The 23,671-nt window shown below is 41.1% G+C and overlaps 3 protein-coding genes across 3 annotated transcripts; 2 read left to right on the top strand and 1 right to left on the bottom strand.

Annotated features, from left to right (window-relative positions):
• Window positions 1-631: 631 nt before the first annotated feature.
• On the bottom strand, window positions 632-23,201 carry rb1 (retinoblastoma 1). The gene is made up of 27 exons (XM_008295225.1): window positions 23,006-23,201; window positions 22,484-22,604; window positions 21,096-21,199; window positions 20,120-20,254; window positions 19,988-20,026; window positions 19,815-19,864; window positions 19,453-19,563; window positions 19,120-19,265; window positions 18,934-19,011; window positions 16,328-16,437; window positions 16,154-16,231; window positions 15,172-15,259; window positions 14,970-15,086; window positions 14,816-14,872; window positions 14,567-14,598; window positions 14,314-14,390; window positions 13,951-14,171; window positions 5,428-5,543; window positions 4,963-5,105; window positions 4,094-4,239; window positions 3,557-3,661; window positions 3,316-3,429; window positions 3,068-3,216; window positions 2,911-2,941; window positions 2,674-2,816; window positions 2,078-2,124; window positions 632-1,931 (listed from the first exon to the last, which is right to left on the bottom strand). The coding sequence occupies exons 1-27, from the start codon at window positions 23,110-23,112 to the stop codon at window positions 1,867-1,869; spliced, it is 2,730 nt and encodes a 909-aa protein (XP_008293447.1). The 5' UTR covers window positions 23,113-23,201; the 3' UTR covers window positions 632-1,866.
• On the top strand, window positions 7,413-9,447 carry lpar6b (lysophosphatidic acid receptor 6b). The gene has a single exon (XM_008295224.1). The coding sequence runs from the start codon at window positions 7,838-7,840 to the stop codon at window positions 8,903-8,905; it is 1,068 nt and encodes a 355-aa protein (XP_008293446.1). The 5' UTR covers window positions 7,413-7,837; the 3' UTR covers window positions 8,906-9,447.
• Window positions 9,558-13,306, top strand: LOC103367246 (lysophosphatidic acid receptor 6). The gene has a single exon (XM_008295226.1). It carries the CDS (start codon window positions 12,314-12,316, stop codon window positions 13,304-13,306), a length of 993 nt encoding a protein of 330 aa, XP_008293448.1. The 5' UTR covers window positions 9,558-12,313.
• Window positions 23,202-23,671: the final 470 nt, after the last annotated feature.

Genomic DNA, 23,671 nt, shown 5'->3' with positions numbered 1-23,671 from the left:
CATTTATATTTAACATAGAAAGTGCCATCAGCAGTTTCCAAAATCCTGTAAAACAGGAACATTTACCTTTCGGTGCTAAATGTTTATATCAGACAGCAAGGAAAGCTAATGCTGTCACTTCTTCTGTCAACCACAGTTAAAATTTATTGTATCAATCAGGATTTCATCCAACTACCAGAACAGTGAAGTGTTTATCATTTTACTGAACTGCAGGTCTGTGTAGAAGTGACTGGCTGCTGCCTCTTTATGCACAGCAGAGGGAGGAAAACTACCACTCAAGACCAAACGATGAGCTCACCGATATGGCTGCATTTCTGTTGGAGGTACAGGAGCCAATACAACATCGCGGACGCTAACTAAAGCTCCAAAATCTGTGACCTGTCAAAGTCTTATCAATTCATAATCACTGAAATGGGAATGATAACTAACAGGATTATTTTAGTTTTAAACAAAATGAGCAACCTGTTTATATTAATGACCTTGTTTCTTAAACTAAGGTTCCTAAGACATATTTTCAAACTATCTTTGAAATGGTTTTTCTAACTAACATTTAAATTCTAATTTTCTTTGACAGTTGACCAGCTTACTAGAAACAACAGATCAGCACAAAGAAAGCAAAGCAAAGCAAAGCTCGGAAATGTGTTTTTTATGAGAAGACATAGGGGGGAAAGAGACTTTTGGACAGACAGCAATAATAAAAATCTAACACACAAGCCAAAATATATCCATAGAAACAGATTGATTTCCTAAATAATTGAAGAACATCATTCAATCGTTCCCCACGTCCTTTGGCTGCTGTATGCTGAACACTGGAGCTATGGCAACTGGTAAGCAAAGAATACAAAAGCTGTATGCAGGTACAAAACAGAATCATAGAAGAAATATCCACCACATTTTCAACAGAGTACAACGTCTAGCAGTACTTTACCCTGGTATGTTTTTTTTGGAGTGAGTCCACACATGAATTAGAATTATCACCATCGTCCTACACCTATTTCTAAAAAAACTACAATTGTCCAAAATAGTGTGTAGAAAAACCTGATTAATGTATAAAAATATTCATTTAGGTCAAACACATTGAGCGATGTTTCCATTTGATGTAAGATTTATTTATTCTTTTACATCCCAAATGTAAAACAAAGTCTGCTATAAAACTATACACGGCACCTGTAACCAAACCTTCTCAAGCTACACATATTTTTGGTTGAGTGCAAATCATGTATGATTTTTCCTTTCAGTTATGTTTGATAGTTTCAGGTCTCAATGTATGACACGAACTAAGCTTTCAGAAGACAATGTGCGTTGCAGAGCAAAATATTACCTCCAAGTAAAAACCACGGCATGAAAACACATCCTGCCGTCTGTCTGAGGTTGACAGAGTAATCATGATTTAACACTTGAAATGTTGTATCGTGATCGAGACAGATGTCAAAATGTGAAATGAAAAAGGTCAACATATGAAGGTATCGGTGGTGGGAAGACTCAACCAGTTGTTTTACAAAAAAAAGAAATGCATATCAGCAAAACTCCAAACTACTGAGAAAATTCATGTAAGTGAAAGCAATGATTTCTCACAAGATCCAAACAAATTAATAACACTCTTAAAACCAAACATACTTCATCTCCAACAAGTCAAATCCCAACGAAATTTAATGTCAGCCATTATTCAGTGAAGACACTCAGATAAAGCATTAACAAAAAAGAGGAGAAGGTCCTCTATATTCACATATTACTCCTCAAAGTTAAATACAAACTAAAATCCATTCCTAAATGTACAGAGAAACTCGTGTTTCGTTTCGTGTGTGAACAAAAAGTAGTGTTCACATTGTGACTAACAGTGCAGGTCAGTTCAGTAGGTTTTTGAAGTTACTCCTTCCTCGATTCGGCGTCCTCCTTCATCTTCTGCTCCTGCATGCGACTCCGAGTGGAGCCTGCACACACACACACACAAAAAAACATCGATATGTTTGAGGAACATGCAAACAAAACCAATACAGGCTGCAATGAGAACAGGAGTTGAATTAAGAATATGAAACATCAAAAGTGAAACTGAATATATAAAGCTGGTTTCACTTACTCATCTCTGCAAGCTTCTGTATCAGTGTAGAATCTGCTCCAGATTTGCTGTAATTTAAGAAACAAAGTGAGCTACAACACACTGGTTGGCTGATATTATTATTATTAGTCAATCACAGATATACTGGCATCAGTATGTTGTTTGATAAATGCAGATATAGTGTAGATATAGTGCAGAACATAATGTAGAAAAGATGTTTGGGGGTAATTTGAAAACTATTTTGTCACATAGCTTGTCTAGCAGTTACACAAAATTATCCATCCATCCATGATCTATACACCACTTAATCCTCATTAGGGTCGCGGGGGCGCTGGAGCCTATCCCAGCTGACTTAGGGTGAAGGCTACACAAAATTATGTTTGATTAAAAAGAATATATTACTCATAAAAGCCTTACAAGCCACTGTACAAACCATTTAACTGTGTACAGGCTGATGTAGCTACATAACAAGAAATATAGAAATGTTGTTTCTCTGTGCTCCATTTCCATGGTGACAAAAACAAACTCATTACATTCCTGTTTTCTTGGTTTCTCTAACACACAGTATCAATCCTTATGTGTGTCTTTGATGCTCAACAGCACCATTTGATACCGACCTGCCATCGGCTTCGTCTTGTCCGTCCACATCGAAGCGTAACCTCTTCAGAGGCTTTGGAGTGGCGCCCATATCCAGAGTCCTCTTGAAGGAGCGATCGCTGCTGTTGACCATCTGGTTGATCTTCTGGAAGCGATTGGACAGCTGTAGATGAAGGCAAAACAGAAAAAAAATACAGTGAGTGAAGTAAAACATTACTGGAAATGGGGCCGCTGGCTTTTAATGCAGAGGCACTTACCCCGAAAGATTCACCGATCGATACCAGCATTCTGCAAAAGCAAAAAAAAATATGTCTTGTATTAAAAATTGTGCTACTTCACTTTTCACACTAACCAACAATCAAACAAGCTGTTCAAAGAAAAAAAACGAATATACTGTGCATGTGCAGGACTGACCTGGAGCGAGGTGTCATGATACCCGGGGACATACGTGGGCTTTTCAGAGGGGAGATGTACACGTTGTTGCTCCCAGGAACACGTAGAGGTGAATTAGGGAACTTGTAGGGGCTGCGTGGTATTTGTGGGATCGGAGAGAGTGTAGGTGGCTGGAAAAAAAAAAAAAAAGAACAGCAACAGTGAGACGGAAAAAGAGGCATGCACATTTTCTGACTGTGCGTGTACTGAAATGACTGTCGGTGTCTCACCCTGGTAGAGGCGTACTGCAGGATGTTGGTTTTCAGCTTCTGCATGAACACTTGGTTGTAGAAGACAATGATGGAGTCGTAGTGGGCCTCAGTGATCAGCACGTGCTTAAAGGTCTGCAACATAAAGAGTGAGCGTTCAGAATCATTCTGTCACGATTCAGCGTGGCGTTCGCTCACAGCGGCAAAAGTTCAGCACGAAAGAGGAGTTGTTTTGAATGGAAACTGTCAAAGGTTGCATCACCTCCTGGCTGGTGTTGGGCATGTTCTTGTATGCCGTGACAATGGTCTTGAAGCGCAGATCAACACACTTGACTTTACATATGGCATACATGGCTGACATCATCAACTGGAAGAACAATAGCAGGCGTTTGGGAGAAAAAAAAACAAGAAAAGATGAGTAAGAGAGCTGAGACATGACGGGCGAAAGAAAAATACAAAGCAGCTACTGATCACTTCCTTTGTCTGACTGCACTCTGCATCATCTACATTCATCGGTTGAGGAGCTTCATGAGAAAGCTGAGACTATAATGTTTGATGGACAGATGTGAGAATAACTTGTATTGTCTCGTTTGAGGCTTGGCCAGACCTCTGAACCTGGTGTATGAGCTCTGCCCTTTCAGCTGAAGCATTTCTCTTCTTTATTATCCTTTATTAAAATATAAAAGCCAAATCACGTTGCACTTTGATTGCTTTATTACGGCTCATCCACAATTCTACAATACGAGACATGACAAAGGGATGAGAGACAGAGAAACAGAGTACAATACTGTCAGGCTACCTGGTCGAGGTGACGGTCCTTCATCAGCTCGTACTCGTGCTGCAGAGTGTGCTGGAACAGGGTCCATATTATGGGCTCCAGTTCAGGGTGGGAGGTCAGCAGGTAGGAGCAGAGCATCTTCAGCCTGGTGTAGGCCAGACGGTACACTGCCGAGAGACAGAACCACAGAGATAGTTGGAGCAGCAGCAGCAGCATGAAGGAACAACAGAAATGGAAAGATTTCACCACAGGATAGAAAAAAAGTACAAGGTGTGTCAGAAATGTTCCAGGACTGGTGTCACACAAGACATATTTCAAACCCAAACTACAAACTAGGAGTTTTCCCCTTCAGACGATCAACCAGCACGTCTACAAAGAGATCCTGCAGCGTTTGCTTCGTTCAGGGCGCGAGAAGAGGTGAGAGTTATGGCAGGACAAGTCATGGCTGCTTCACCATGACAATGTGCCTTCTCACAATGCCCTGAGCATCCCACAGTTCCTGGCTGAGAAGAACATTGCTGTGCTGGAGCAACCTCCCTACTGACCCCACCTGGCTCCTCTTCCCCAAGCTCAAGGGGGTCATCAAGGGGATCCGTTTTGAAGATGTGGACGACATCAAGATGGCTGTGACGTCGGAGCTGCGGAGGATCCCGGAAGAATCCTTCCAGGAGTACATGGCGGCGTGGCAGAGAAGGCTGGGAAAGTGTGTTAGACTCCAGGAGGGAAACTCGTAGTTTGTAGTTTGGGTTTGAAATATATCTTTTGTGACACCAGTCCTGAAACTTTTCTGACACACCTCATATTGCGCCTTGTTTCTTATTAAGGAAGGATAAAAGTTTTGGTTCTATATGTCTGAAGTGACTGATCCAAGAACTTGAATGATATCGTACATTTTTTATAGAAGAGACTGAGAGAGTTGGACTTAGAGGGTCGTGGAGTTTGGCTGGCAGCCTGGGAGGAAGCTTGAGAGCTGGGCGTGGCCGGAGACTCAGGAGGCAAGATCCGAGTGCCTGGTCGCATGGGGGACAGATATCTGTACAGGCAACACAGGAACCAGAGGGATGTGTCAGTTACGCCAGCAACATTAAATAATACAATTTCCTCGAACCGCTAAACACAAACCTTAGATGGTTTAGAGTAAAGTAAAAGAAAAGCTTCAAAGGTTTGAACAGGAACGCCCACGGTGAGTGGAAGCCGTGGAAAATAACGCAAAGGTAACGATGCTTATCTATGACTTAATCAAAGGGACGAGCTCTTACGCTTATGACTCACAGTGGTTACACAACAGTTAAAGAAGATCTTGTAGCTGTTGCACACCAGCAGCTGACAGACAGATCGATTGACGGATGACTTACAGGTCGGCCGCGGTGTGGTTGTGCTGCAGCGGTTGGCTGAAGCTGGCTGGTGGCTCCACCTGCTCTGCTGCTCCACTTTCATGCTCCTGCTTCAGAAGCTCAAACAGAGGGGAGCCCTGCGGAGACACAAACACGACTATTTACATTTAATCATGGCCACGTGCATCTAAATCAGACTGAGAATTACTACAGGATGTTTCTTGAACATCACATCAAGGGCTCAAATTTGAACAACAGGGAAAAAAAACTCCTGAAAGCTGATGTATTTGTCAAAACCAAAATCTAATTTAGAAACAAAAAAACTGATGCTAATTACATCAGTTATACCAAATCAGAATTCAAATGATATAAATTCAGTACGCATTTTTTGGTATGTAAAGATACTTGTTAAGATTAATGCAATTTTATCTAATCTGAGAGCACACTTGTCACTCAGAACAGACCTATCTGCAATTTCTAAGGCTGCAACAAAAGATTATTTCATTTACTACACATATAATACTATCAGATATTATATAACCATTACTATATATCAATCTTCAGATTGCTTTCTTGAATAACTGCTTCGCTGTTTTGTCTAGAAAATGCCAAAAACTAACCAAAAATGTGCATCAGCTTTCCTGAGCCTACGGTGGATCTTTCATTGTCTTGTTTTTTCTTTCCAACAACATAAAACCACAAAATATCCAACAACAGTAACAAATATATAAAATGACTGATTCACTTAAAAAATAACAGCTAATTATTTTTTCTCAACTGACTAGTGAATTAATTCCCAAATTGTTTCAGCTCTAGAACACTTAATGATGCAAATAAATCACTTGGATGTCAAGAAATTTATTTGATATCAAATATGTATCATATTGATGACAAATAATAATAAAAATAGTTTTTATATGAGTGTCTCCATATGAAGTATGAGTTATTGTCTCAATAACATCATGAGGAGCCAGTCTGCTTGGTTCTACCCGGATAACAAGTGCAGCATTGACGAGCAAACGGTTATAATTAAACATTAAATTCCCCTTGCAAAAAAAAACAACCTGTTAAATTATACTTTATAGACTGATAAAACATCTGTTCATCATTTTATGTTCACACAATTACAATCCCTGTAATATCCGCTCATGGAAATCCCCTCAAACTAAAACCAAATACTCATTTTATTTAAAAAATATATACCCACTCAGCAAAACCCACATCTACACACACATTCATTCTGAACACTTGTCAAACTAAATCAAGATAAAAAGTAAAAGCATGCAAGTTACGGGTGCACGTGTTTATCAGCATGCACAGCAAGATAAAAATCAGAAATGAGATCATGCAAGGAAGTGGAGGCTGGTTCACCACCCAGCAATTTACACAGTGGCAGCAGGTAGCGACATGTCGTGAGTACATTCTTCACGTCATGCTGGCTACGCCCTGTTGACGCCACCACACATTTCAAAACTACACTTTGGCTGCTTCAACAGCGCTCTGTGACGATATAATGAAAACTAAACTGTTATTAGTTTTAGTAAAATCATTGCTCAAGGTGTCTTTGTTCGCTGTGAAGTTGTGAATTTGTTTTGTACTCCAAACAATCACAGACATAAAATGAACCTTTTATAATATGCCATATACTGTGTTATTAAGCAGAAGATTAGATCTCCGTCCAAGGACACAGAATGCTTTGAATGTTGTGGTGGGTTGATCTAAAGACGCCTACAGCGTGGAGGAAGACGGAAACCTATCATTTAGATAAAAAAACAGAAAAAAACAAAACGTGCAAATGAAAATTCTGGACTATATTTCTCACTGTGATAGCTCAAACGTTACATTATTTAAATTTCATGCATGTGCACAAGCAAAGCAGCAATGGGAGGACTTTGGCCCCCGTGGAGGCTCCTCCCTGTGTTTCAACAATCTGTCACTTCTTTGTGTCAGAGCCTCTGACTTGCTGACTGCTGTGAGGGTTTTTGATTTACGGTCGGGCAGGAGCGGAGTAACGATAACCCCCTGCTCCCCCAGGGCTGCTGCAGGAACACACAGGAAAACAAGAGAAACGAGGAAACACTCGACTGCTCACGGAGTTGAGGAGAAGCACATGACTCTTGTCTCAAAGGGGGATAAACATTTTCTTCCGTGGGAGACATCTGACAAGAAAGGAAACTCCACTTAAAAGAGGATAACTGGACGTGCTGGACATCTTTCACAAAGGGAAAATGGATGTAATGGACTGTGGATGCCAGTAGAGGTATACTGTGGAGTAGCTGTATGATTTTCTTCACTCAACATAAAACCACTCAAACTGAGCACTCTTGAACATTTAGGGACCTTTGATTTTCCCTGTCTGTTGAACATGTTGAATTAACAGCTCACTGCTGAGGAGAACTTTGCCACTGTTTGTTTCCTGCCTGGTGTAAAGATGTATAACCGCAGCGCACCATTCATGTGTGATAAGAGTGATGACTTCAAATACCCTCTCTACAGCGCGGTCTTCAGCCTGGTGTTTATCGTTGGACTTTTCTTCAACATGGTGGCTGCATACATTTTCGGCTGTACGCTGAAGCTGCGCAATGAGACCACGACGTACATGATAAACCTTATTGTTTCAGACTCTTTCTTTGTTCTCAGCCTGCCTTTTCGGATTGCGTACTTTGTCAAACGCGACTGGGTGTTTGGAAGCGTGCTCTGCAAGATCTCTGTGGCCCTGTTCTACACCAACATGTACGGCAGCATCCTCTTCCTCACCTGCATCAGTGTCGACCGTTTTCTGGCCATTGTGTACCCGTTTCGGTCCCAGAAAATACGCAGCAAAAGGAACGCCAAACTGGCCTGTGTGGCGGTGTGGGTGATGGTTCTTTCTGGAAGTATACCCACGGGGTTCCTTTTGGACACCACTTCACCAAACAATACAAACTCTTCCAACAATTATTGCTTTGAAAACTACTCAAAAAAACAGTGGAAGTCCGAGCTGTCCAAGGTGGTGGTGTTTATTGAGACCGTGGGCTTCATCCTCCCACTGCTGGTGAACGTCTTCTGCTCAATCAGCGTGCTACGGACCCTTAGGAAACCTCAGACCATCAGCCGTGGTGGGAACCTCAACAAGACAAAGATCTTGAGGATGGTCGTCGTGCACGTGCTCATCTTCTGCTTCTGCTTCATTCCCTACAATGTTAATCTAATATTCTACGCCATGGTTCGCTCCAACGTGCTAAAGGGCTGCTATGCAGAATACGTGGTCAGAACCATCTACCCCATTGCTCTGTGCATAGCAGTGACCAACTGTTGCTTTGATCCAGTCATTTACTACTTCACCTCAGAGACGATTCAGAGCTCCATCAAACGAAAGGCTACAGTGTTGCACAACGGTGCCAAGTTTTTCGACAGACTACAGCTGGATAGCTCGAATAGCAGCTCGAATACAACACCCAAAAGCACGACCCTGAGGAGTATAAGAGCCAAACAGTTTGACGATGAGTCCACAGTCTAATGACAAGGCTACTGACTAATAATAAAGAGACGACGGATGGTAAAGCTTGATTTGAATCACGCAAACAAAATGGTTACTAAGGAGCCACTCCCATCCACCGCACACAGCAGAGACTTTAGACTGGGACTTAACTCACTGATCCCTATTCAGTCAGTGGAAGAGTGGAACAAGACAAAGAGAAGGAATTTGAATTAAAGTGTGTTGCTGCATAATTATTGTTGTTTTTTAAGGCCACAACAAAGTTAGAAAACTCTTCAATGAGTTTAGAGCGTGCATTAGTGAAAATGGCAGGTGGTGCTTCAAATATGTCTCAACTTTTGCACAAAAGACGTTGTATTTGTAATTTTATTCCCGAGAGCTAACTCTCCTTTGGAACATGTACCTTTGACAACACTGAACCAGTATTAATGTACTGTACTGTGCAGTTTCTAAGTGTTATTTGTGGCCGCATTAAGGCTTTTAAGCACTTTCTCGAGCAGCATGTTCTATAACAGCTTTTACTCGTATACTGGAAGTGAATAAAAATGTTGATAATTTTTTAAGGTTCGAGTATGAAATGTGCTACGTGTTTGATTGAGTGGGGTGTTGTGTAATGTGTGGCAATAGAAGGCTATCAGTTGTTCGAATGCGACTCTGATTGGGTGCCACCGAATTATTTGTCTAGACCGATTAGTCATACGGGTGCTGTGGTCGGACCATGAATGCACAGTAAGGCCACGCTAAATTGTACACTGCAGGTGTGGTCACCACATGACAGCTACACTGCTAGTGGCCACAGGACTGATCCTTTCTATAGAAAATTTAGGGTGGGTTAAGCATGTCAAGACGTTTTACCTGCCCTACTGCATTTTTGCAAATACAACAAAACTTCAGCCTGTAGAAATAATATTGTATACACACCATAGATTTTGGAAGTTACTAAAATTGAATAGAAATAGAAAACGTAGTCAGGCTGTGTGTAAACGTATCTTAGTCAGGCTGACTGAATGTGAAAACAGCTCACAGTGCAAACGAAATACGACGGAACTTGATTGCATGTGGAATATGTGTTACTTCTTGTCAAAGCTGTGTGCTGCAAGACCGAGCACTGCTGCATTCCTGCTGAGAGGCTTAGCCTTAGGGTCTGCACTGGCAGGGGCAGACTCATCTCCACCACAGCACTGATGGGAGCAAAGCAGGCGAGCAACAACACGCCTCTTGTGGGAGAAGAACGTTTACAGAGTAGAACACAGAGGTGGTTGCTGCCGTTGTGACACAGAAGTTTTTTGCCATGAGATCATGATTTATCCATCTGGCTTAAATAACAGCACTAAAAACCCGACCTCGATTATACAGATCATATATAAAAGGCTACATATCATTAACAATTATATTGTGACTTGGGTAAAAATAATTTAAATAAAAAACAATAAAACTGTATGCACAACAAATGAATTAAATAGATGTAAAGTAGACAACAGGTGAATTAATGCTTTTATTAGGTACAAAGACTATATGCATAGCTATGGAAAGAACTGTTTTGACTTCATTTAGACTGATTAAGACAAATTTTAGATCAAATTTTCTCAGATGTAGACCTGGTCTGACATCTACACAGACTTTCCTGAAAGTGCAAGATCTCAGATAAGGCTGAGACACAAGATACATAACTGTACGATTGCATCACCTTCTGTCAGTGAATTACCGTTAATTCTCTATCAGCTAGATAGTTAATGATCAACTCCAATCACTCGTGTCGGTTTTGAAACAAGAAGTCGTAAACACGACGCCCACGACGAAGGTAATAAAGCCATCTGCACTTCTTCTTCAATTCTAAGGCTGATTATAAATTTTGATTCTATAAATGTCAACATCCATCAACCCTCAAGCTAAATTAGAGACCAAAAGTTAATTAAATGTTAGGTCGCAATAAGCCTAAGTGTGTGAAGGAGAGGGAAGAGGGGGGACAGAGGAGGAGAAAGGGGGAGAGAGACCTTGACCTGAGTGTAGGCGTGAACTTCTTCGTGCATTGCATGTGCTGTGCATTGTTCGAGCATCCTAACAGGTTGTCCTGCTGCTCAGCACCATCCGACTGGCAAAAGAACTTTATCACACCGTCACTGCATTGATCCTGGCACTGGTGAGTGATTGAGCTTTCTGTTTCAGTGTTCTCTGTTGTGCATAGTTGTTCTCATACAGTATACATGGGTTAAGAAAGATAACTCTTTTTTTTTTTTTTTTTTTTTACCGTACCAGCTGATCAGGAATTTGTAGAAACTTTAAATGGAATCTGGAATCACAGAACTGCTTTAAATGTGATATTTTACTTGGCATTGACAGTTAAAGAACCAAATAAAGGCAAAATATGTGCTGTGATGAGTTTTACAGTCAGTGGCAAAACTGCTGCACACTTTGCAACTCTTGATCAACTTCTATTTAACAGGTATATATATACACACTTGGTGTTAGTTATAAAGTAATTAATTAATAATTACTAGGGAATATCTGTTAGTAAAGCATCAAAACACACAACTGCAGCCATTTATTATTATATGTCTGAAAAGAATAATAGGTCTGAGCTGTAACAAAATATTCTATAGTTACATTTATAGAATCACAACTTGGCTATAAAGATACGGGGTTAGAAGTAATAATAATAATAACAATAAAAAATAGATTGTCTTTAAAATAATGCTACTGCTAATGATAACTTGTCACCTGAGATGCTACATAAATGCTAACTGAAGGAGATGAAATACTGTAGTGATAATTAGCAAATTTTATTTATTGTTTAAAATTGTGTTAAGAAATTAGTGTGAGCTCTCTTTTATTGCTCAGTCAGTGGTACTGTAGAAACTGGTACATGTGATGATGATTGAGACTTTTTTGTTTTTCATCAAACACTAGTAAGAAAGCTCAGATATCAGAGCTTCTATAACACTGATGGAAAGATGGTTCACTGGATATTTGCTTACATACTACAACCTTGGTTAAATTAACACCTCTGGTAATTTCAACGCAAGATTAGCTTTACAAGGTTAACAAAATGTGTGTTTAATGTGTAAATAGTATTACATCGGGAGGTGTTTCTTTGGCTCCCACTCTACATTTAATGAAACCAAATGTTTGCCTGTTTTACGAGAGCAGGAAGCCGCACTTAAAGTTTCACTGGCAAAATTCATCTGTCTGTCTTCCACATCAAACATTAATTCAGCTTTGTCTGTCACGGTAGTGTATTCATGTCTCTAAAGCAAATTTACAGTCTATAAAACACCAAACATTTTGAGTTAATTAAGATTTAACTTGCCACAGGTTTGACTGCGCCACCACAGGTGACCTACTATGTTCCTTGGCTCACTTCAACCAACCTGGTCTCCTCCATCATGAGAACAACAGGCTGATTTAAAGTGTTGGAAATTATTTTGAAATATGGAGCTGTGGAATATGACTGATCAGGCAGCCAAACCAAGCTCAGCTTTGTCTAACTGCACTGTGGATACAAGTTACCGCTTCACCTTCTACCAGGTGTCCTACAGCGTCATCTTCCTGCTGGGGTTGGTCACCAACAGCTTGGCTCTGCGCAGACTGTGTCTGTCCCCCTGCACCATGAACAGCACAGCCATTTACATGGTCAGTCTGTCAACCGCCGACTTGTTTTTTGTGATCTCTCTACCTCTGAGAATCTACTACTACCACCAAAAGGCTCGAGCCTTGTCCTCCAAGACAGGCGACTGGTCCAGTTGGACTCACGGGGCGGCTTTCTGCCAGATCACTTTCATCCTTAAATACATCAGCTTATATGGGGGAATCTTTTTTCTGGTGTGCATTGCTGTGGACCGTTACTTTGCTGTGGTGCACCCCCTGGCATCAACACTCCGTCGTCGGCGTGTTGCACAGGTGGTAAGTGGGGGGATCTGGTGCCTGGTGCTCGGGCTCAGCATGAGTCTGCCTTTGCTGCGCTCAGCAGCCACTCACCAAAGCCAACCCTGTCTGCTGGACCCATCCTCGCAACGCCATCGCACCATCATCCTGGTGGCCCTGGGCTTAGTGCTGGGGTCATTTCTGCTTCCCACTCTGATACTCCTCTACAGCTACTGCAGAGTGCTGAGTGTGCTCAGCCAGTCGAGACACCGCTGCCGTAGCCACCGTCGTGGCCGCCGGCACACCCTCAGGGTTATCTACTGGGTGCTGGGCGTCTTCCTGCTGTGCTTCCTCCCCTACCACGTCAACCTGCTGGGATATACACTCACACACATGGAGCTGCTGCCCCACTGTGGCCTGGCCAAGGTGACCAAGGCTGTGCACCCTGTGGTTCTTTCCTTAGCCAGTTTCAACTGCTGCCTCAACCCACTCATCTACTATTTCTCCAGCAGCCTGGTGCATAGGGAGGTGCCTGCTGGTGGAGGCAGTGGCAGCCACTAACACGCAATGGTTACACAGATTATTTCACACAACTACTGAAAAGACCCTTTGGATAAAATGAATGTAAATAAATGTTATGAGCACAAGACTGTGAACAGTAATACAACTGACCATGCCAACTCCCATTAGAGTATTTTGTTAGCCATACTATGTGAGATTTTATGGTAGTGAAACTGTAAATAACTCTGTGCGTATGTTAAATGTGTAATCTGTGTTATAAGACAGATGTGTGTGTGTTCATTGTAGCACAGCTCCTGAGGAGCAGTGTGGGGTTCAGTGTCATGCAAAGAACACTGTGGCTTGGTTATTCTTCTGCCTGTTTCCTCAGTACAACTTCAAAGTGTTTTTCATTTGTCACATGCCATGAATGTTGAAGTTATGCAAAACCTGTCTTTTTACAAAAAATGCTTTTCAAACAAGATGAAGCAGTTTATATATTGCTCTTATAGGGTATTTATCATATTTCTGAATTGCAGTAATAAGAAACAACTTTTTTTTTACTCTATTGACAGTTTTCTTTGGTCCAATGCTGCTAAAAGTTATATTTACAGTCTGTATCTTTATGTTGTGTATACCTGAATCTTATTAAAATTCTGCAACAATATTAAGAGCATACTCTTGCAGCAGGGGCAGATAAAACTCACCGTCCTCCATGCAATCCTCTCCATGATGAGGTTCTCGCACGTCTCCAGATGTTTGACGATATCTTTGCTCAGCGTGGGCTCAGCCTTGATGAAGCTCTCGATGACTTTGTAGAAGTCAAAGGCGGCGAGGCTGAACACGTCCAGTATCCAGGGGAAACACACATTTGTTTCAGCAGGGTCGCCTCCTCCGTGGTTGTACCCTCCATTTTTGAAACTGCTCTCTATTCAAGAAGAGCAAATAAAATGCTTACAACAATTTGCCCCGCAACATTTTTCTCTATTGCTGATAATTGTAAGATAAGATAATGTAACAACACAAGAAGCAGTGTGTTCTTAATTTACAAGAAAATTAAATAGACAAACCTCCATATGTTGACATGACCACCTCCAAAGCACAGGCCAAAAGTGATTTGTGGAATGTGGAGTCATTCAGAAGTTTACTGGAAAAAAAAAATCACAAGACTGGGCTCATGCAAAAAATACCGCTTCAGCTTCACTGCAAATCAAAACAATACAAATCATGCACGCATTTCCAATGATCAACTGAAGATCAAGTGAATACACACCAATATGGATTCCCCAGTAATTTGATTAAAAAAAATGCAAAGAAGCATACCTGAAATTTTGCACAGACAGCCGCTTCTCTTCCTACAAAATTAAAAAAAAAAACAGATATGTAAATGTAAAGTGTCACCAGAGTGAGTTATTTCCAGTTGACAGATTTTATTTTATCCACTGTGCTGTTATTTAAATAATAAAAGTTAAGATTATTACACTAAGGTGAGCAAGTAAATTATAAAAATGCAACATTTTCTAATAGAGCTGTTGAAAAATTCTGGAAGAAAAGTCAAACAAGTTACTGTACCGATTTCAGCATTGCCTCCATGACTTTGTAATACAGTCTGACACCAAGAGCAAATCTCTGAAAGACGAAAGAAATTGAACTCAGTCATAAAATGATTTGAAGAGACTGTGTGTTGCCATAGTTACTCCGTGTCTTCCTGAGGGGTACTTTATACCTGTCTGCCATACACCACGCAGCGTGGGCCGACTGCCTGACCAAATCTTTGGCTGAACACCTGCCCGAGCGTCTCCAAACGCTTCAGCACATCCTGTGTCGGATCCACAGTACAGTTCTGATGACAGGAAAAAAAAAAAGGATTAAGCAAGGTGTGATTTCATGGGTTGCTTTAATTGGTGGCAAGACTTCTAAAGACCCACTTTGAAATATGTAGCTAGGACAGTAGATGGCTGGTCCCCGCTGGAGGTGAGATCACCCCTCAACAGCTGAATGGATGTCATGGCAGCTCTGATAAGATAATACAAAAATCACAGACAGATACGAACTTAGAACAAAGCAAACAATGGAAAATGCCTAATAAATTACCATAAAGTAAAAGAAATTCCCAAAGCAATATCAAGTGTTTGGTTTTCCATTCACAAGATGCACACATTTAGTAAATATCGACATTGCCATCAATCTGTCAATCCTTTCTGTGTTTGGGCGAGGCTACCCGTGTTGAGTCAAATTAAACCACAGGCTCCACTCCTTGTGGTTTTGTACGTACTATTTTGCAACAACAACTGCTAGATTATCATTATCTTTTCAACTGGGGTACACACAGAAAAAAAAGCTTAAAATAATATGTTGGTTTGCTTATCAGGTCCTGCTTTCTTCCCCTTTTGTTGTCAGTTCGTGATATACTACATCATACAGTTGTCATTTAAACGTTTAGGTAATCCATACTAGGTCTGAATGATGATGCGACTTGAAACAATGCAACTTACAAAATCACATCTACAAATCGTCTGACTGTTGTGGCAATAGTTTTACAAAGACATGCTGTTCTCTTTGAGCAACAGTCACACGTTTGATGGTATCCTTTGGTAATGCTTCATTACATTCAAAACCTGAACAATGAATCCTGAACTCAAACTTGACTTTAAAAAAAATGAGACGACAAATCAAATCACAGCATCTGTCAGAAAATCTACAATTAGATTTTTTCCCCAAATTGTTCATTCCAAACAATAATTGTCATCAGTATTGTCTATTCCTTTTTCTATGTCACTTCTGCGACCCTCAAATACACGAGCAGCCAACAGTGTATACAGTCCACTGTTAACTAAAGCAAACATGACCTCTCGAGATAAGCAATAACTAAAACAATGACGACCAAGTGAGTGACATGTAACTGCTCACCTGATTGGCGTTTGTGGAGGGATGAGTACTCCATCTTCGTCTGGCATGTTCTTCTTTGGTGTTCTCTCCACCTGTGATCTGGATACAGGAGAAGACGACGTAATGCTTTTCTTAAAAAAAAAAATTAAATAACTAATCACCATAAATGAAATAGTGAAGAAAGAAAGAAATTACATCTCGACTTTTGGTGCAAGAACAGTGTCATCTCCGTCAAAAAACAGCCGCCCATCAATGTCTCTGCTCTTGAGGTAGTGCTCTTCATACTGCTGGTCGACGTCATTCACCTGGGGGGAAATTCACACAACAATTATTCAGTGAGGTACCACCACACATTGAATATTAAACACCGCTACTTACATTTTATCACTTTTTGCAACAAACTGAATGTTCTCAATCAAGTCCTATATTTTAAATTTACCTGAATCCAAAAGTGGTAAACCCTAAAAAGTAGAAAAGTCTCAAAAACAAAGGTGCTATATTTTTCCCATTCACAGTAATACATTATTCCTGTATTGTACATGAGCTGTTAGTTATGAACATTATATGTGAAGATAAGCAAATCATTTTTTCCATGACCTACTGTTTAGTAACAATTTCTTTGTTGTACAATGGATAATAATGCATGAGATCTAATTAGTTAAACACATGTTTTGTATGCAAAATCTTAACCTGAAAACTAGATCTGCAGTTAAAGCTGCAGTAGGCAGAACCCTGGAACAGGCCAAAGAAGACACAAAGGAGTGACTATTAACTGGCAAACGGCAAGAACAAGTTTTTCTTCCATTTTTTGTAAAGAGACAGGAAAGCGTTCAGAGAGGATTAGAGTGAAAGGATGTGGTAACGGTGACAAAAAACATTTGTGTGGTTGAACCTTTATTATATCATTGCAGCTCAGGGGAAAAAAAAAAAAAGGCGAGGCCAGCTAAACTCTGATTGGTTGCACGAAACGCCCTTTGCGTGGCAAGAAGAGTCTGCGGTCAGTTTGTAGCTTCATATTACCCGCTTTCATTGACAGTGACTTGGAACTAGTTGCTTTTTGATGGTTAGTCTGAACACAATAACTGTGCACTTTTTAATACTGTTTTACCAGATCGGGGTTGAAAGAGCTGCGATCAACTAAAGTCTCTTATCACAGGCTGGACTTCCTAAAGCTTAAAAAACAAAGCTGAGAGGCGGTGCAGATGTCAAGTTTCCTTTAAGACCACTTCATTGACAATATGCTGCTGAAGCTTTGCCCCATGAGACCAAAAAGTATTGTCCAACCCAGCTTTAAAGACATGAAGTGGTACAATACCTGTGGGGGTTTCTAAACAGTTCTTAACATTTGGTTTTAATTGAATTTGATCACATAAATACACTATAACACTAAGCAAACTTGTAATTATTCTGCACCGCAGACATTTCACGCTACAACACAGAGTCCTTTTTGCACTCATATTTCCATCCATCCATCCATCATCTATACACCGCTTAATCCTCACTAGGGTCGTGGGGGGCTGGAGTCTATCCCAGCTGACTCAGGGTGAAGGCAGGGGACACCCTGGACAGGTCACCAGTCTATCACAGGGCTACACTTAGAAACAGACAACCAAGCACACTCACATTCACACCTACGGACAATTTAGAATCATCAATTAACCTCAACATATTCTTGGACTGTGTGGGAGGAAGACGGAGAACCCAGAGAGAACCCACGTTGCACGGGGAGAACATGCAAACTCCACGTAGAAAGATCCTGGGTGCCTCCACCAGGACGCGAACGGGCGACCTTCTTGCTGCGAGGCAACAGTGCTACAAACTGCGCCACCTTGCAGCCCGCACTCATACTTGACCTATCTAAAGATTGTATGACTGCAACTGAGCCAGAGCCTGTCTATATCTGATCAGATTTAATCCTCGAAAAATTTTCATTTCTAATGAAAAATGTTCTGCGTTGTCAACAACAAGACCAGACAGCCAACAGGCAAAGTCTTTGTCTGTACATCTTCTCTATAATGTAATCTGACCAAAACATTACTGAAAGTGTCATCCATCCATTATCTGTACACCACTTAATCCTCACTAGGGTCGCAGGGGGCTGGAGCCTATCCCAGCTGACTCACATGCACACTCACATTCACACCTACGGACAATTTAGAATCACCAATTAACCTCAACATGTTTTTGGACTTGTGGGAGGAAGCCGGAGAACCCGGAGAGAACATGCAAACTCCACGCAGAAAGATCCTGTGTGTCCTCACCGGAACGCGACCTTCTTGCTGCGAGGCAATGGTGCTAACCACCGAGCCACCTTGTAGCCCTGAAAGTGTCATGTTTTTTTCCAATCCACCCAGGTCCCATAAAGGTAGGTAGGACCAATAAGATAAGATTTACACATTATTTAAAAGGGCACTTAACTAAGTAATGCACACCATCTGTTTCTCACTGGGATAGTGTACTATAATAGTAAAATAAATATATCCAGTATCCTTTTTCAGAGGAGTGGGTCGGTGTCAGCAAACAGTAGCATCCTGTCGCCATTGTCTTCATACCTGCCTCTGCAATATACTACCCTGACACACTACAAAAGATCCCCTGCTTAAGTAAACATTTTCCTGACAACATGCATGTGAAAACAAACATGTGTGAGCAGCAATGAGAGCAACCAACATCTGTCAGACTCTCAAATGTTCAACAAAGGCGACGGCAAGCAGGAAGCAGTAACTAATGGAAACAGTAAGTGCAGGAGAGGCAGAGTAAAACCAAACAGGAGAGCAGGTGTTGTTACAATCACCACCTACCTGAGGAAAATCTGGGGATCTTGAAAGATCCAGTGAGTCTAGAAAAGCCGAGAAACTGGTCTGGTATACGTTCTTCACCTGCAAATAGAATATAGGATAATATGAGGACAAAAACATACAAAGGAATTTAAAAATGTGTTTAAATGATGACTGTAAAGGAAAAACAAAAAAGAGAAGTGCTCAGACCTCTTCTATATTGCATTCATTCTCTTTGCACAAAGTTTCGAGAAGCTGCACGTCAACCTCTGGCTCCGGAGGTCGGGATTTGGCTTTGCTCTGGTTGCGACGAGATGTTCGTGTTGGAGGGCTCTGAACTTTGCTGATGGCTGATTCTGAGAGAAAAATATTTATGAGGTTACAAAGTCTCTAGGAGGCATAAACAATAAATCCTTTTGTGATATAGAAATTTCCCATTGTCCATAGCTGGGTAACATAAGAGCGACTTTGCAGTACCTGGTTCTACAATGAGGAGTGAGGAAGACTTATGATGAGGTTACAGTAAATAACACTAAAGCTTACTGTAAAGAGGCTGCAGAAGATCCGGAGAGCAGCGCTTGATGAATAACTCCAGTGTACAAAGCAGCAACTGGAATGATATGACCAGGTCATCCTCCATCTGCAAGGCCCTTCCTGCAGACAGCAGAGACGCAGCGCGTGAGAAGCATCATCACAGTAACACTGACGTCGACTAGGAACAACAGAACTGTAACCATGAGGAGAAACATTTTCCACTTCATCTGATCTCGACAGCTGAGCACGAAAGAGGAAGGAAGAATGAAAAGAAGAAGACCGAACAACATGAAAACAGTTCCATCAAGTGTGTTAACAGCTTGATCCGACTTGTTTTTGTTGTTGTTAATGTGTTAAGAAGCTCAACCTACCTTTGGCCAAAAGAAACATTGTCCAGCAGGTTCGCATGGTCTCCCTCTCCCTTCAAAATGAGACACTGCACCATTAACCATGTACCAGCATTACAGCTTTTATAACAAGCATGCAATTATCGAACACAAGACCACAAAAAAGAAGTGTGACAAATATATTTTCTCCAACTTACTTTCCATCAGAGGTCAAAACAAAGATTTTCTTGCACGTTCTGAAACAGACAAATTTTATGATCACTTGGTATTTTGCCACAAACAGTTCTACACAAATCAAGCACCTGCTTTCTACTGATAAGCTCACTCACTTCTCAAACCTCTGGTAAAGAGCCAGTATCACATCGTACTTCTTCTCCAGTCGTGTAAGTGCAGAATTCACCTTGGTGCTTATCGTGTCCAAGTTCACGTCCAGCTTCCTCACCAGACTAATAAACTCTTTCACACTACAAAAAAAGAGACAAATTAGGGGGTGAGGTAACTTATTTTCCAAAAAAAAACAAAACAAAGAAAGCAAACAACAACAACAACAAAAAAGCAATTGAAGTAAGATCAAACTTGTGAAACCACCTCAGTGATGCAAAATGATCTAATACAGCAGTGGTAAGTCTTGACATTAGGGATGGACAGTGAGTATCAGCTGATAAAGACTTTAAAATGAAACAGCAGCATCTGCCCAAATTTAACATTCACTGCCAGGGAATGTCTGTTAGGCTAAAAGTTTACAGTTTTGTTTGAAAATGTTAAATGAAAATGTATTCGACATGCTTTACATGTACGTTGGAAGTATTTTTTTCTTATTTTGCTAGTAAATGTATAGTGTACATTTGAAATGCTTTGTATTTTAGGTTTGCACTATAAGAGTAGGCATGAAAATGTTGTTTTCACTGCAGGTGAGGCTTTTTGTCTCAGCAGTTCTGCAGAAAAATATTTGCAGATATCAGTATCTGCCATGGTGATCAGCCAAAATTACATGGAAAGCATCAGCATCACAAATGTTGGCAAAAATCCAATCATGCATTTCTACAAAAGTGAAAGGCATCTAGAGATAATTACTTGAGGCCCTGAATACATCTATTGTACTAGTATGCTGCAGAAAGCAATTCCAAACAAGGTGCTCTTGTGTTCTGAAAGGCTGAAAAAACAATCTGCAGTCTGTATCCACACAAAGAAGAACTGAGTTGCCACTCAAACAACATGTGTGACATCATACATAACATATATTTGAATCACTGAAAAAACAAAGACACTATAGAGTGATGCCGATAAAGCCTAGTGAGCACTTACTTTAGACTGACTGCTTTCAGAACCTGAGTTAAGGTGAAACAGGAGGCATCCATTTCAGTCACGGTCACAAACAGACAGGCGCCCCACAGCCTTTTCTGACTGTCCTGAAACAAAATGTTTAGAAAAACACAATGTTAGAAAAACATACTGTTTCATTTTCCCTTATTTCACTAGAGATAGAAAAGTAACTGTTTGCATTTAAGAAGCATAATCATCTACAATAGTTGCAGTGTAAGTATTATAAGTATTTTTCAAAAGGTGAGACTTCATTGCTGTAAAGTGGAAAATGCATTCAGGTTTGATACAAACTTGTCCTTGATAATGCAAATTTGAGAAATCTTTTCAAAGTCATCACCAATAGGGAGATGACTCTGATATGAGGACATGTTTATTTTTAGCGTTCAGGACCAGACGTCATAGTGGATTATGTATTCTGACGAAACCACATAAACATAACATGAGTTGCCTCCAGAAGGGACAATTTTGTTCTTTTACTGTGTCGTTTTCAAGCAGAGTGATACAGTTTCCACCTGTGCATTCTTCTTCCTCAACAGGACACCCATGAGAATCACAAAACTAAGCATGTGCAGTCACGTGCAGTCAGCTGTTACTTAGCAAAAATATGAATATAGCATGTAATATATTTAAGTTAATTCAATCCATTCTACGTAACAAAGGGGAATACATGTTTGTTGGTCCAACACACAGCATTTCTACAATAGAATGGACGTCATGAAAGAACTAATAATGCACTGTATTGGAAATGATAATCAGCCGATCGAGAGTTGGATCATAAACCAGAAATCATCAGTCAGAGTTGATGAGGTTGTCCATGGTGCTTGTGGAATTTTGTCTCGCTCTTCCTTGAAGGACTTGGCGAAGTTGACACACATTTCACGGAATGTCACATTTATACACACCAGGGCAACATGTGGCAGATTGTCTGTCACACCATGTTGTCCAAAATGATTTCTTAGATGACAAATGATGAAGTTTTGGACAGTCAGTTGTCTGACTACGGCTCTAAGTGACATGCCAGCATCCAGCATGTCAACAGCCCGTTCTCTTCTCCCTTTCTTTGTTTGTCGCACGATATCATTTGAATAAATCTGCATTTTAAGGTGGCTTCACATAGCGACCAGTCAAAGGAGTTTTGGTGACACAGCCTGATCATTGTCCTTCAAAGCCACACCTGTGTGCAGTGTGGATGAACTAAATAGTTGAGAATTTGTCACTAGTTGAACAACTTTGTGCACAACTGGCTAAATGTAACCTTTGTCCAATCACAACTTTAGAAATGAGACTGTGAACTTTCCCACTAGGTCAGATAAGTAGGACATTTGAATGCTGTGTTTATAATTGTGCTGTCATTTCATATAAATACTTACAGTGACTTCGTCCATGGACTCTTGGACGGTTTTCCACAGCTTCCAGGCATCGTCACACACCAGGTCCGTCACACGGAGGCTCTTACTCAGAGTCACAAACTCAGCATCCTTGTCTCTGTGTCTGGAGGACGGAGGTCAGACATCAACAAAGACGGACGACATCAAAACATGATGCACAGATGACAGCAGCCTCACCGTTAGCCAAAGTCTGAGTCACACATGGGTCGTATTTGTGTGTTGTAACAGCGTTACACTTCATGTTACACCTACTACTGAATAGTTACACTTTGTGGCCAGCTGTGTAGAGTTAAGAGATGTTCAAACTCACTAGTATGAGCTCTAAATGCAGGCCTGACTTCGTTGTAGCGGCTAGCTCGTCAGCCTGAAGGTTAGAGAGACAAGCTAGCTAGCAAGAGTAGAACAACTGGCTGAATATTAGGCCACTGTGTCACCGTAACACAACCAGGTGGTGACTGCTAACATGCCGCTGTGGTGTGAATGAGGCAACACAACTTGTCTTACTTTTTAACAGACAACTCAGGACTCTCCTTGTCTGGTGAGCAACTCTCAGCTCCGGGCTTCAGCTCCTTCATCTGTGTCGCCGCAGAGTTGCGTTTTTTAGGTGGCATCTCGGTATCCGGGCACCTAACAGTCAGATAAAACACTTAAAAACGGAACTGTGTTTTGAAGGCGAAAAAAAACTCAGTTTAAAGCCCACTACAGGAGTTCCGTGGCAACAATACAACAAAACCGAACTGTCTTCCTGGAACCGTGCTGCTGGAGGTGCTCGCTTTGTGTCACCGGGGTACGCGGCGGGAAGGCGGTGCCGCCGGTATCACGGCTGTCACACAGTAAATGCTCACAAGTCCGAGTGTACGATACTGTTCACTGAAGTTTGCTGCTCGTTTGCTTGTGTTAAAACAAATCCTGTCGACATTAACGTGAGATAGTTGATTTATAGCCTCATATCACCTCTGTGATTTCGGTAACGTTAAACACAACACAATGTGCGTTCACCGGCGTCACGTGATCAACCGCAAACGAACGCACCCAAGCTCACAAGTTAAAAACGCGGGAAAATATCTACGCAACATCCGCTGATTAGCATATATCCCGCCAAGAGGGCGAGCCTCGAAGTGTTTACTGCTAAGTCAGCAGTCAGTCATGATAATCCACCTGACCTAATGT

The sequence above is a fragment of the Stegastes partitus genome, unplaced genomic scaffold (assembly GCF_000690725.1).
Source record: "Stegastes partitus isolate 25-593 unplaced genomic scaffold, Stegastes_partitus-1.0.2 Scaffold1031, whole genome shotgun sequence".
Taxonomy (NCBI): Eukaryota; Metazoa; Chordata; class Actinopteri; family Pomacentridae; genus Stegastes; species Stegastes partitus.
Note: the sequence above shows the minus strand (reverse complement) of the source record. Positions and strands in the feature narration are given on the sequence as shown.